At 39.7% G+C, this 12,690-nt stretch overlaps 1 protein-coding gene across 1 annotated transcript in view; it reads left to right on the top strand.

The window, feature by feature from the left end:
- The first annotated feature begins 489 nt into the window (after positions 1-489).
- Positions 490-12,690, top strand: part of SPICE1 (spindle and centriole associated protein 1) — a 71,576-nt gene continuing 59,375 nt past the window's right edge. The window contains exons 1-2 of the mRNA XM_011940659.1: positions 490-778; positions 9,722-9,832. Coding sequence (XP_011796049.1) covers positions 9,722-9,832 — 111 coding nt within the window. The 5' untranslated portion in view covers positions 490-778. The remainder of the gene's footprint in view (positions 779-9,721; positions 9,833-12,690) is intronic.

Below are 12,690 nucleotides of genomic sequence, written 5' to 3'. Positions count from 1 at the left end.
GCTGGAGTGCAGTGGTATGACTGCGGCTCACTACAGCTTTGACCTCCTGGGCTCAATCGATCCTCACACCTCAGCCTCCTGAGTAGCTGTAACTACAGGCATGCTCCCACGCCCAGCTAATTTTTTAATTTTTCGTAGAGACGGGGTCTCGCCATCTAGCCCATGCTTGTCTCAAACTCCTGGGCTTAAGCAATCCTGCTTCTGTCTCCCAAAGTGCTGGGATTACACTACTAAAGATTTTTAAACAAATGAATAGAGGTGAAAGCAAATTAAGTGATACATGAAGTCTGGTGAGTCGAGCAACATATTTCTTTTGGAGAATTCTCGAGGCACTGGTTAATGCTATATGCCTAGTCTTTAATAATTTGCCCCGAACCTTGCAAAGGCACTACTCCCTTGGACTCAGAACCCGAGCTAGGCTTTGAGAGGAGCCTGCGCACTTGGCTCGCCGGATATACGCAGGGCGTGGGGGCGGAGCTCTGGTAACCCAGGGAACAGCCCGGAAGCCGCTGGCTGGGTTAAGCTGTGGCGCGCTCCGCGGTTCCGGACCCTGAAGTTTTAGTTGAGGTGGCGGCGGCAGTCGGGAAACGACAAGGCAAGTTGAGAAGATAGATCGGAGGCTTGCAGCTCACAGTCCCAACGAGCCTTAGGGACCAGGGCTACCAAAAGGGTGGGGAGAACGGTGGTGGCATCTCTCTGTTCCCTGGGATCCAGACGCCCGGTTGGGGAATCCTTACTTCAGGAAGCGCAGCCGCGGCTCAGTGTTTTGAGAGTGCAAGTGCCTGTCAGGGTGCGTGTCTGGTTGGTTGTGCGTGGCGTCAGAGCACCTCGAGTATGCGCGTGCGCACCGCTTTCCGAGAGCTTTTGCACAGAGCTGGAAATTGGGGGTACTCGCTTGTAGCGTTCGAGGAGTTTGCCGGGTAGCAGGAGAGAGGCAAACTATCCAGGATGCTTTGTGACCAGGAGCGTCATTTAGATCGATGGATGTCAGAGAGGGGCTTCTCAGAAGGCTCCGCCTGTCTGAGTTTTGAGGAGTCCGTGGAAGTTAACCCGGTAAAGAAGAGAGTGAGCCTGACGGGTGTTCGGAGCAGAGCGAAAAGAATGGTTGCAACTATATGTGAGGCGAGAACTCGGTTTTAGGATTTGCGGGAGTGTGAGAGAACACTGGAAAGAAAGTTCAGCCGGGCCACATAGGGGAGAGGTCTGAATGCCAAGCTGAGTTGGATTCCTCTTGACAGTGGGGAGCCATCCGAATCCAGAGGAGGTAAGGAAAGGGTTCAGATCTATTCTCTCTCCGTGTATTTAGGTAGGATTGATTCAACAGTGTTTGGGAAGAGTTCTTGTTTCTCCTTAATCAGTTTTCCATACCAGTCAGAGTGGATTTACTAAGTCCAGACATAATTATCCCGTTTAAAATTCTTCAGTGGTTTCCTATGGTCTTAGGATAGTGTTCAGATTGCTGTGGCTCAGAAGACTACAGTCTGCTCTCTGCCTTTCCTCCTCCTTTAACTTTTCACCCTCTCAGATCTTTGTTAATTGAACTGAGTTTCTCAAACTCTTCGTAAATGCATTTTCGCTTGCCTGGAATATTCTTTCCCCTACTTCTAACTTTTATTCATATTTTAACTCTCAGTGCAAACATTTTTGGGGGTATAGAGGAGGCAGCTTTTTCTTACTGCGTAGAGTTAGTTGGGTACTTTCATGGCAGACAGAATTTACTGCCCATGCTGCCCTTTTGTTGTAAATACTTGTTTAATTGCGGTCCTCTTAGAAACTCTTAACTCTGCAAGGGCATAGACTATTCTGCTTTCTTGTTGTATCTGGTGCCTCACCCTTAGGTGGTGCTTTCAAAATATTAGTTAAATTAATAGATGGATGGTGACGTCAGTGAGTGAAGAGTGAAAGGGAGACTAATTAGAATAACGAGAGCCTGAATAAAAATATTTTTAGTAGAGATGGAGAAGAGCGAGCAGGAGAGATTTTTAGGGAAAGAGTTAATAGATTCTGTTATCTGATTCACTAAGAGATAAGGAACAGAGGTGATGCTGAGGTTTTAAATTGGAGCAACTAGAAGGATTGTAATTCTGTAAATTCAGCTTAATTCAACGTATTTGTCGAGTTAACCTGTTATATATCAGCAAGTAGAGATCTGGGGTATGATGATGAGCTTTATTTTGATATACGGTATTTGTGATATTTGGCAGATCTGTACAATAGGTAGTTAGAAATGAGCATTTGGTGGTTTTGTTTTGTTTTTATTTGTTTATTTTAAGAGACAGAGCCTCACTCCATCACCCAGGCTGGAGTGCAGGAGTGCCATCTTAAGTCACTGCAGCCTCCAACTCCTGGGCTCAAGCAGTCCTCCCATCTCAGCCTCCTGAGTAGCTGGAACTATAGGCATTCACCGCCACTCCTGGCTAATTAAAAAAAAAATTTTTTTTTAGAGACAGGGTCTTGCTATGTTGCACAGGCTGTTCTTGAACTTCCTACCTCAAGCAATCATCCTGCCTCAGCCTCCCGAGTTGCTGGGATTACAGATGTGAGCCACTGTGTTTCATGTTTTGTGGAAAGGTGTGAATCATTGATTTGGAACTCATTTTCACAGATTTTTTGTGTTTTTGTGTCCATACATTCGTAGCTTTGCTCAAGGGAGTAGGTGAGGTCACTGAGGGAGGATGTGAACTGCCCCTTTGTGATCAAGAAAGCAGCTCCATGAGAGCTGGCACCATATTAGACTTGTTTACTGATATCTTGGTTTATTTAGTTTACTTGTATCTCTAATGCCTAGCTAGTGCCTGGTGTGTGCTATACTCCCCCAAATAATTATTGAATGAAAGAGAGGGTATCTAATGGAAAGACAAGAGGGATGAGAACTGATAGAACTGGGTGGAGATCCTTGATTAAATTGTGTGTGTGGAGGGGGACAACAGAGCCCATGAAGAAAAGGAGAAAAGAATAGAAGAGGCCGGGCGTGGTAGCTCATGCCTGTAATCCCAGCACTTTGGGAGGCCGAGCTGGGTGGATCATAAGGTCAAGAGATCGAGACCATCCTGGCCAACATGGTGAAACCCCGTCTCTATTAAAAATACAAAAATTAGCTGGGCAGGGTGGCAGGTGCCTGTAGTCCCAGTGATTCGGGAGGCTGAGGAAGGAGAATCACTTGAACCTGGGAGGCGGAGATTGCACTGAGCCGAGATCGCACCACTGCACTCCAGCCTGGGCGACGGAGCGAGACTCCATCTCAAAAAAAAAAAAAACAAAAAAAAAGAGAAGAAAAGCAGGAGAAAGGGTGTCCTGGAAGCCAAGAGAGGAGAGGGCTTCTAGGATTGGGAGTGTGCAGAGCTGGAAAGGGCCATTAGTATTTCAGTTTCTCCAAACAGGCATAGATTGTCTTGGCTGTGTTAATTTTAATATTTGATTTCTTAACACTGTAAACCATCAGAATATCTCTAGTCTCACATTTTAACAATAAACTATAGCACACTTATGATCTCTGGTTTCTGTAAGTGGCACAAAATTCCTTTTTTAGACCAAAACGTCTGATCCTTGGTTAAGAAAAATATGGTTACTATTATTGATGGTGTTCAAGAGAATGCTTTTCTGCTGGGTGTGGTGGCTCACGCTTGTAATCCCAGCACTTTGGGAGGCCAAGGCAGGTGGATCACGAGATCAGGAGTTGGAGACCAGCCTGACGAACATGGTGAAACCCTGTCTCTACTAAAAATACAAAAATTAGCCGGGCATGGTGGTGCACGCTTGTAATCCCAGCTACTCAGGAGGCTGAGGGAGGAAAATTGCTTGAACCCAGGAGTCGGAGGTTGCAGTGAGCTGAGATCATGTCACTGCACTCCAGCCTGGCGACAGAGCAAGACTCCAACTCAAAAAAAAAAAAAGAACACTTTTCAGTGCAAAGTTGGGGTCAGAGTTTTTGTAATTAATAAAACTTGGAGGTAGAACTAAGGATTAGTAAATATAGGTGCTAAAGTGTACCTTTTCATGAAGTTGGATGGCAAGAGAAGGGCAAAGATGGGATAGCAGCTTAACTATACACTGTATCATCCTACCATACACAGGTAGTAAATTACCACAGATTTAGTGGCCTAAAACAATTACTATTTATCATTTCACAATTTCTGTGGGTTATGAGTTTGGACATGGCTTAGTTAGAGTCTCTGCTTAGGGTCTTCCAAAGCTGTAATCAAGTTGTGGCCAGTCTGCATTCTCATCTGGAAGTTTAGCTTCTGACAGAGTAAAATATTCTAAATGTAACCTGAAATAATTTTTTCCCCATTTTTAAGAGTAACATAGGTTCATTATAGAAAGTTTGGGAAATACAGAAGCAACCAGAGGTAACCTAATTCTGGCAAACTTTTCCAGCAGGTGCTTTACAGTCAGTCAGACCTGGTCTTGAGTGTCAGCTCTTGGCTCTGCCTGTTACAATTTGTATGACTTTGAGCTATCTACTTTCTCTAAGCCTCGTTTTTCATTTTTTTTGAATTTTAATATTCTTAATATTTTAAAATTCTGTTTCAAGTTCCAAGGTACATGTGCGGTATGGGCAGGTTTGTTTCATGGGTAAACGTGTGTCATAGTGGTTTGCTGCATCTATCAACCCATCACCTAGGTATTAAATCTAGCATGCATTAGCTATTTTTCCTGATACTCTCCCTCCCCTCACCCATCTGCTGCCCAACAGGCCCCAGTGTGGGTTGGTCCCCTCCCTGTGTCCATGTGTTCGCATCGTTCAGCACTCACTTATAAGTGAGAACTTGTGGTGTTTGGTTTTCCGTTCCTGCATTCGTTTGCCAAGGATAATGACTTCCAGCTCCATCCATGTCCCTGCGAAGGACATGACCACGTTCCTTTTTATGGCTGCATAGTATTCCATGCTGTATATGTACCACATTTCTTTATCCAGTCTGTCAATGATGGGTATTTGGGTTGATTCCATGTCTTTGCTATTGTGAATAGTGCTGCAGTGAACATATATGTGCATGTGTCTTTATAATTGAATGATTTATTTTCCTTTGGGTATATACCCATTAATGTGATTGCTGGGTCAAATGGTATTTCTGGTTCTAGGTCTTTGAGGAATTGCCACACTGTCTTCCACAATGGTTGAACTAATTTGCATTTCCACCAACAGTGTAAAATTGTTCCTGTTTCTCCACAGTCTTGCCAGCATCTGTTGTTTCTTGACTTTTTAATAATCGCCATTCTGACTGGCATGAGATGGTATCTCATTATAGTTTTGATTTGCATTTTTCTAACAATCAGTGATGTTGACTTTTTTCCATATGTTTGTTGGCTGCATAAATGCCTTCTTTTGAGAAGTGTGTGTTCATATCCTTTGCCCACTTTTTGATGGGGTTCTTTGTTTTTTTCTTATAAATTTGTTTAAGTTCCTTGTAGACTCTGGATATTAGCCCTTTGTCAGATGGAGAGATTGCAAAATTTTTCTCCCATTCTGTAGGTTGTCCATTTGCTTTGATGATAGTTTCTTTTGCTGTGCAGAAGCTCTTTAGATTAATTAGATCCCATTTGTTAAGTTTTGCTTTTGTTGCAATTGCTTTTGACATTTTCATCGTGAAATCTTTGCCTGTGTGTATGTGCTGAAAGGTATTGCTTAGATTTTCTTTTGGGATTTTTATAGTTTTGGGTTTTACATTTAAGCCTTTAGTCATCCTGAGTTGATTTTTGTATATGGTGTAAGGAAGGGGTCCAGTTTCAGTTTTCTGCATATGGCTCACCAGTTCTCCCAACGTTATTTATTAAGTAGGGAATCCTTTCCCCATTGCTTGTTTTTGTCAGGTTTGTTGATGATCAGATGGTTGTAGATGCACAGTCTTATTTTTGAGTTCTTCACTCTGTTCCATTGGTTTATGTGTCTGCTTTTGTACCAGTACCATGCTGTTTTGGTTACTGTAGCCTTGTAGTATAGTTTGAAGTAGGGTAGCATGATGCCTCCAACTTTGTTCTTTTTGTTTAGGATTGTCTTGGCTATATGGGCTCTTTTTTGGTTCCATATGAATTTTAAAATAGTTTTTTCTAATTCTGTGAAGATGTTAATGGTAGTTTAGTAGGCATAGCATTAAGTCTATAAATTACTTTAAAATGGCAGTGTGGCTATTTTCACTATATTGATTCTTCCAGTCTCATTTTTCTTATTTGGGAAAAGGGTTAATTGTCACTGACATTGTTATTCTCAACATTTAAATACAATTTTGTATGCTATGCAAGTGTAGTAGTTCATTCTCATGCTGCTGTAAAGAAATACTCGAGACTGGGTAATTTATAAAGAAAAGAGGTTTAATCGACTCACAGTTTTGCAGGCCTCAAGAAACTTACACTTATGGCAGAAGGCCAAACAGAAGCAGGTACCTTCTTCACAAGGTGGCAGGAGAGAAAGTGAGTGCAAACAGAGGAAATGCCAGACGCTTATAAACCCATCAGATCTCATGAGAACTCACTATCATGAAAACAACATGAGGTAAACTGCCCCCATGATCCAGTCACTTCCCACTGGGTCCCTCTCACAACACATGGGGATTATGGGGATTACAATTCGAGATGAGATTTGGGTGGGGACACAGCCAAACTATATCAGCAGGGGTTCTAAGCACTTAGATATTTAATTAGTTCTGTTTTATAGTTAGTGAAAAAGCTGGGATGTGAACCCAGACAGTGATTCCAGACTGTATTATTAGCCTTTATACTATATTTTCTCTTAAGACAGAACAGGCCTTACAGGGTTGTGGGATCAAATGTGAAGCTCTTAGCAGAGATAAGTGGTTTATTAATAATGCCTATATTCTAACATCATTGAGAATATACTATACATACCGTTCTGTATTCTACTTTTTATACTTCTTATGTATTTTCCTGTCATTAAACATTTTTCTTAATATAATTTTAATGGATACATAATTCATCATATAGGGATACTGACATTTTATGACTCCTCTTTGTTTTTGCAGAGTAAATTGGAGATCTAAGTGGTTAAAGATCTAAGTCGTTAAAATACATTAGATTCATGTCTTTGAATAACTATTGTTTTCCTGTCTTTTTAAATAGCTTTATTGAGCTATAATTCACCCTTGAAAGTATACAGTTCAGAGATTTTTAGTCAGTTCACATAATTGTGCAACTAACATTACTATCTAATTTCAGAACATTTTCTTCACTGCCCAAAGAAACCCTATACCCGTTAGCAGTCACTCTCCATTCTATGCTCCCTCTAGATGCTGGCGATCACTAATCTATGTCTCTGTGGATTTACTTATTCTGGACACATCATATCAATGATATCAAGCAATAGAGGGCCTTCTGTGTTTAGAACACTTTCAAGATTCATTCATGTTGTAGCATGTATCAGTACATCATTGCTTATTATTGCGAAGTAATACTCCATTGTGTAGATATACCACATTTTATTAATACATTCATCAGTTGGTGGACATTAGGATGTCTCTACTTTTTGTCTGTTCAAAATGCTGCTGTGACCTTTTATGTACAAGTTTTTATGTGGACATATGTTTTTAGTTCTCTTGGATGTAAATATGCGAGTTGAATTGCTGGGTAATGTAGTAACTGTGTGTTTAACCTCTTGAGGAATTGCCAACTGTTTCCAAAGTGCCTACACCATTTTACATTCCATGAACAATATGTGAGGATTCTAGTTTTTCCATATTCTTGTCAGTGCTTGTTGTTGTCCATCTTTTTGATTATAGCCATCCTAGTCAGTGTAAGGTGGTATCTCGTTGTGAGTTTGATTGGCATTTCCCTAGTGACTAATTATGTTGAACATCTTTTCATGTGTTTATTAGCTGGCTATAGTGTCTTCCTTGGAGGAACATGTATTTAAGTCCTATGTCCATTTTTAAATCGGATTTTTAAAATTGTTGAGTTGTAAAAATTCTTTATATAGTCTGGATTCAAGTCCTTTATCAGATAAAGGATTTGCAGATACTTTCTCCCATTCTATTGGTTGTCTTTATTTTCTTGATTGTGCCTTTGAAGCACAAAAATTCTTAATTTTGATTAACTCCAATTTATTATTTTCTTTGGTTGCTTGTGCTTTTTGTGTCATTTCTAAGAAACCATTGTTTAACCCAAGGCTCATGAAGATTTACTCTTATGTTTTCTTTTAAGCATTTTGTAGTTTTAGCTCTTACATTTAAATCCATGATTCAATTTAATTTTTGAATATGGTTTGAGGTAAGAGTCCAACCTCATTCTTTTTCATATGAGTATCCAGTTGTCCCAGCACCATCTCTTGAAAAGACTATTCTTTCCCCATTGAATTGTCTTGGCACCCTTGTTGAAAATAAACTGACCATAAATGTAAGAGTTTGTTTTAGACTCTTAGTTCTATTATATTCCGTATCTTTTAAAATGGTACTTATGGCTCTGCTGCTTACTAACTGTGTGACCTTCATGGTTGGTTAACCTTTGTCTGTTAGTTTTCTCATTTGTAAAATGAGGAATAAATAGTAAGTACCTCATGGGGTTATTGTGAGGATTCAAGAAAATAATGTTTAAAGAGCATAGAATAGTATCTGGCTTATAGTAAGCACACAGTATGTGTTAGCTGATGCCATCATTACCACTGCTGCTATCTCATCATTACCATCATAAAACTTAAATGTTATTTTCTAACTTGTATGTGACTTGTTTTCTTTGGCTGAATTGTAAATGCTGAAATTAGATACCATGTTTAAGAAGTGAATGTTCTTGTTAAGAGAGAGTACAGAGTGCAAGGAAGATTGAGGGCAAACTCTTAAGAAATACTTGTATTTAGACATTTTTATTATAGTAGACAACTTTTTTTAAAAAAAGTACTTGAGGAAAATACTAGAGTCCTTGTTTTAGGCTTATTGGGAGTAAGGGGGTCAGCTGGAAAGTCCTGTAATTATTTAGGTAGGTTAAAAGGGTCTGCAATAGTAGTCATGTATATGTATTGCTTTTTAAAAGTCATATATATGTATTGTAAAATCCTGGTGTTCGAGGACTATGGGTCTTTTTCTAATTTGGTATAATGTGTAGTCTAGTGTCCTTAGCATTGCTGTTTAAACAGTGGCAAGCTAATGTTGGCAATTTAAAAATTCTAGTTTAAAATAAATAATTATTAATTTGTTTATCAGCGATAGAAAAAAATCAATAATTAGTACCATTTAGTGTTATGTGACAGATATGTTAGAAGTGATATCATACCTCATTTGTTCTCTAAAGTTTAGCTACTTTTATTTTCAAGTAAGCACATATGTACCTGGTAGTGATTTTGAGTGTTAGAGTGCTTAAAAAAGAACTCCAACTCTCTTTTGCCCTTTCCTTCCTTCACCTTACGTTTACATTGTTAGCTTGTGACTGGGCTATTTTCTACTAATTGTGAATTTGTGTAACTGATGACAAAGCTTTTGATGACTGTCTTAGTTCTCTGCTTTAGGCCATAATTTCTGCATTCCTAGAGTTCACTGTTAATCAAATATATAAAAGTTATTGACTTGAGACCTCTTTTATTATAATTATCAGTACCAACTTTTATTAGTTGTAAAATGAAAGAAGAAAGTATTTTATTTTGATAGCCTGTTCCTTTTATCATGCTTAAATTTTTCTTCTGGCATTTAAAAATTTTTTTTTTTTTCAGGTGTCTTTCCCCACTCTGGTGATGCTTATTGTTTTTTCTTGTATTTAAAAATTTTGATGTGATTATTATTCCTAGATGTCATTTGTCAGAGTGAACCGCTGTGGTCCCCGAGTTGGTGTAAGAAAGACACCGAAAGTAAAGAAGAAAACTTCAGTGAAACAAGAATGGGATGTGAGTATAGGTGGGGTAGTAAATAATGTAACGTTACTCTGGAGGAATGTCAGTGATACGGCCCTAGTCATGCAAGATGGTATTCTGAATGGGGCTCATCATGTCATAGGGTAGAATAGGTTTCTGGGCATATGATATTCTAGGTCTTGGAGGGAAGAGCAGAATCCTTTGGGGGAGGTTTTAAGAATACACACATCCAGACTGTAACCTCTATATCCTTTAAAGAACTGGACTCTTAAGGGGATGGGGAGCATATTAAAAAAAAAAAGTCTTCTCACTGTCACTCTGAGAACTCACTGCATAAAGGCAACTCTAGTTCACTGGTGTCACTGAAGTCTGTGAATTTTTTCGGTACCTTTTTTAGGTTTGCTCAGAGCAACCAGTGATATCATAATCATGTGAGTGCCAGTTTTGGCTGAAAAAAAAATAGATGACCTTTGCTCTCTTATCCCATGAATTGCTCACTTCCAGAGGTTGATCAGTTTCAGAACAAATGTTTTCTTATGGTATAAGACAAGTCTCAAGTACCTGTAACATATGATCTCTGGCTCCTAACTTGAATATTGCCTGGTGTTACCAAGGCGATTTATATCTTTTTTTTAAGAGACAGGATCATGTCCTGTCAACCAGGCTGGAGTGATGTGATGCCATCATAGCTCACTGCAGCCTCAAACTCCTGAACTCCAGCAATCCTCCTGCCTTAGCCTCCTGAGTAGCTAAGACCATAGGCATGCACCACCACTCCTGGCTAACTTAAAAAAATATTTTTTGTAGAGATAGGTCCTTGCTGTGTTGTCCAGGTTGGTCTTAAACTCCTAGCCTCAAGCAATCCTCCCGCCTTGGCTTCCCAAAGTGCTGGGTGAGCCATCGCACCCAGCTAGATTTCTTTTTTTTTTTTTTTTTTGAGACGGAGTCTTGCTCTGTTGCCCGGGCTGGAGTGCAGTGGCCGGATCTCAGCTCACTGCAAGCTCCGTCTTCCGGGTTCGCGCCATTCTCCTGCCTCAGCCTCCCGAGTAGCTGGGACTATAGGTGCCCACCACCTCGCCCGGCTAGTTTTTTGTATTTTTTAGTACAGACGGGGTTTCACCGTGTTAGCCAGGATGGTCTCGATCTCCTGACCTTGTGATCCGCCCGTCTCGGCCTCCCAAAGTGCTGGGATTACAGGCTTGAGCCACCGCGCCGGGCCTAGATTTCTATCTTTTGTAACCTGATACTTTGGTTTGGACCATGAGACTTTAGGTGCCTTTACTTTCCATTGCGAAGAGTAACTAGTTAGGGATTAGTTTGGATCTCAGGGATTCTTTTGGAATTGGAATCTTCTGGTTTGCAACCTACCATGTTAGCCAGATATCCTGGGCAAACTGACAGCCTTTGAAGTGGGGCAGCGGGACTTCTCTGTGTTTAGATTGTTTTGTTGCTGTCTGATTGGCTATAAAATTTTAATAACAAGGATGTGACTCTAAGATAAGGAAACTGATAAATAGGAAAAAAATTATGTGATAACATATTTTCCCCTTCAGAGTGGTTACTTTGAGAAGTTCAGTACAGTTGACCTTTGAACAACATGAGTTTGAGCTGCATGGGTTCATTTATACATGAATTTTTTTTCAATAAATACAGTTGGCTGTATCCTGAGGTTCCACCTCTACAATGAAAGGTGGATTGAAAATACAGTATTTTCAGGATGTAAAACCCATATATGGAGAACCAATTAGGTGGGATTTGAATATGTGTGGATTTTGGTATATGTGGGTGTCCCGGATACTGCGGGATGACTGCATTTATTCCGATATGCCAGTATTGCTCAAAACTTAATTGAAACCTGTCATTTGAAATTGCATTAAGAACCTTCCTCATTTACTTTTTATTATCTGTAGTGCTGGAAAAATCTTTTGTTATTTGAAGGTAGACTGAACTTGGAAAATAGTCATAAGTCATTTGGAGTAAATGGTTAATGATGGAGAAGAGATCAAACTGATTAATAATGTCTTGATAAAAATAGTGAGACATTTTCTGAAATGGCTTATAGATTAGATTTAAATGCAATGTCAAAAGAAAATGGTTTTAAGCAAGAGTAGTATTGATGGAATTATTATTTTCTTCCATGAGAACAAATTTTAAGCCTATCACTTATTTGTATGCCTGAGTTTTTAAATGATTATTAAAAATAATTCTCATGATCCTGTAGTTTTGATCTCATGATCCTTGTACCTTTCTTTTCCTTTTCTTTTTTTTTGAGACAAGGTCTCACTATGTTGCCCAGGTTGGCCTCAAACTCCTGGGCTCATCATGGGACCTTCCTGCTTCGGCCTCATGAACCTCCTGAGTAGCTGAGACTGCAAGCGCACACCACCATGCCTGGCTCTTGTATCTTTCTAAATTATTGTAAAAGCAGTAACAGTTTTCGTACAGAAAAGCCTTGAGCCAAGTATAAATCATGGACAAAAAGTTTAGTCTTTGGTCAGAAGCCATTTTTGACTGTTTAAATTCCTCGTCACTTAGTAGTAAAGCTAACTTGTTTTATTTCCTGCCTTACCAAATCTGTGTAGCACAATGGCTGAAGTTGCTTTGGAAAGGGCCAAGTTACAGGGTTACTACTTAGAGCTGTGCAGCCTGTGTGCCACACAATTTCAAGGGGTGCTATTTACATGGACTCTGATATTAATGTTAACTTCTGGAGTTGTGCAGGGTGATAGCCCTGCCATGTTAGTTTAGTGCCTGTTAATTTAAGTGACTGTTTTCACATTTTATGAAATTATGTATTGCCCTCAAATTTCATCTTTCATTGTAGCAGCATCAATGCTTAAGATGTTTGCAGACACAAATTGAACCTCTCTGTAGTGATCACACTGTCTTTTTTTTTTTTTTTTTTT

This window comes from Colobus angolensis, unplaced genomic scaffold (genome assembly GCF_000951035.1).
Source record: "Colobus angolensis palliatus isolate OR3802 unplaced genomic scaffold, Cang.pa_1.0 Scaffold190, whole genome shotgun sequence".
In the NCBI taxonomy this organism is placed as follows: domain Eukaryota; kingdom Metazoa; phylum Chordata; class Mammalia; order Primates; family Cercopithecidae; genus Colobus; species Colobus angolensis.
Note: the sequence above shows the minus strand (reverse complement) of the source record. Positions and strands in the feature narration are given on the sequence as shown.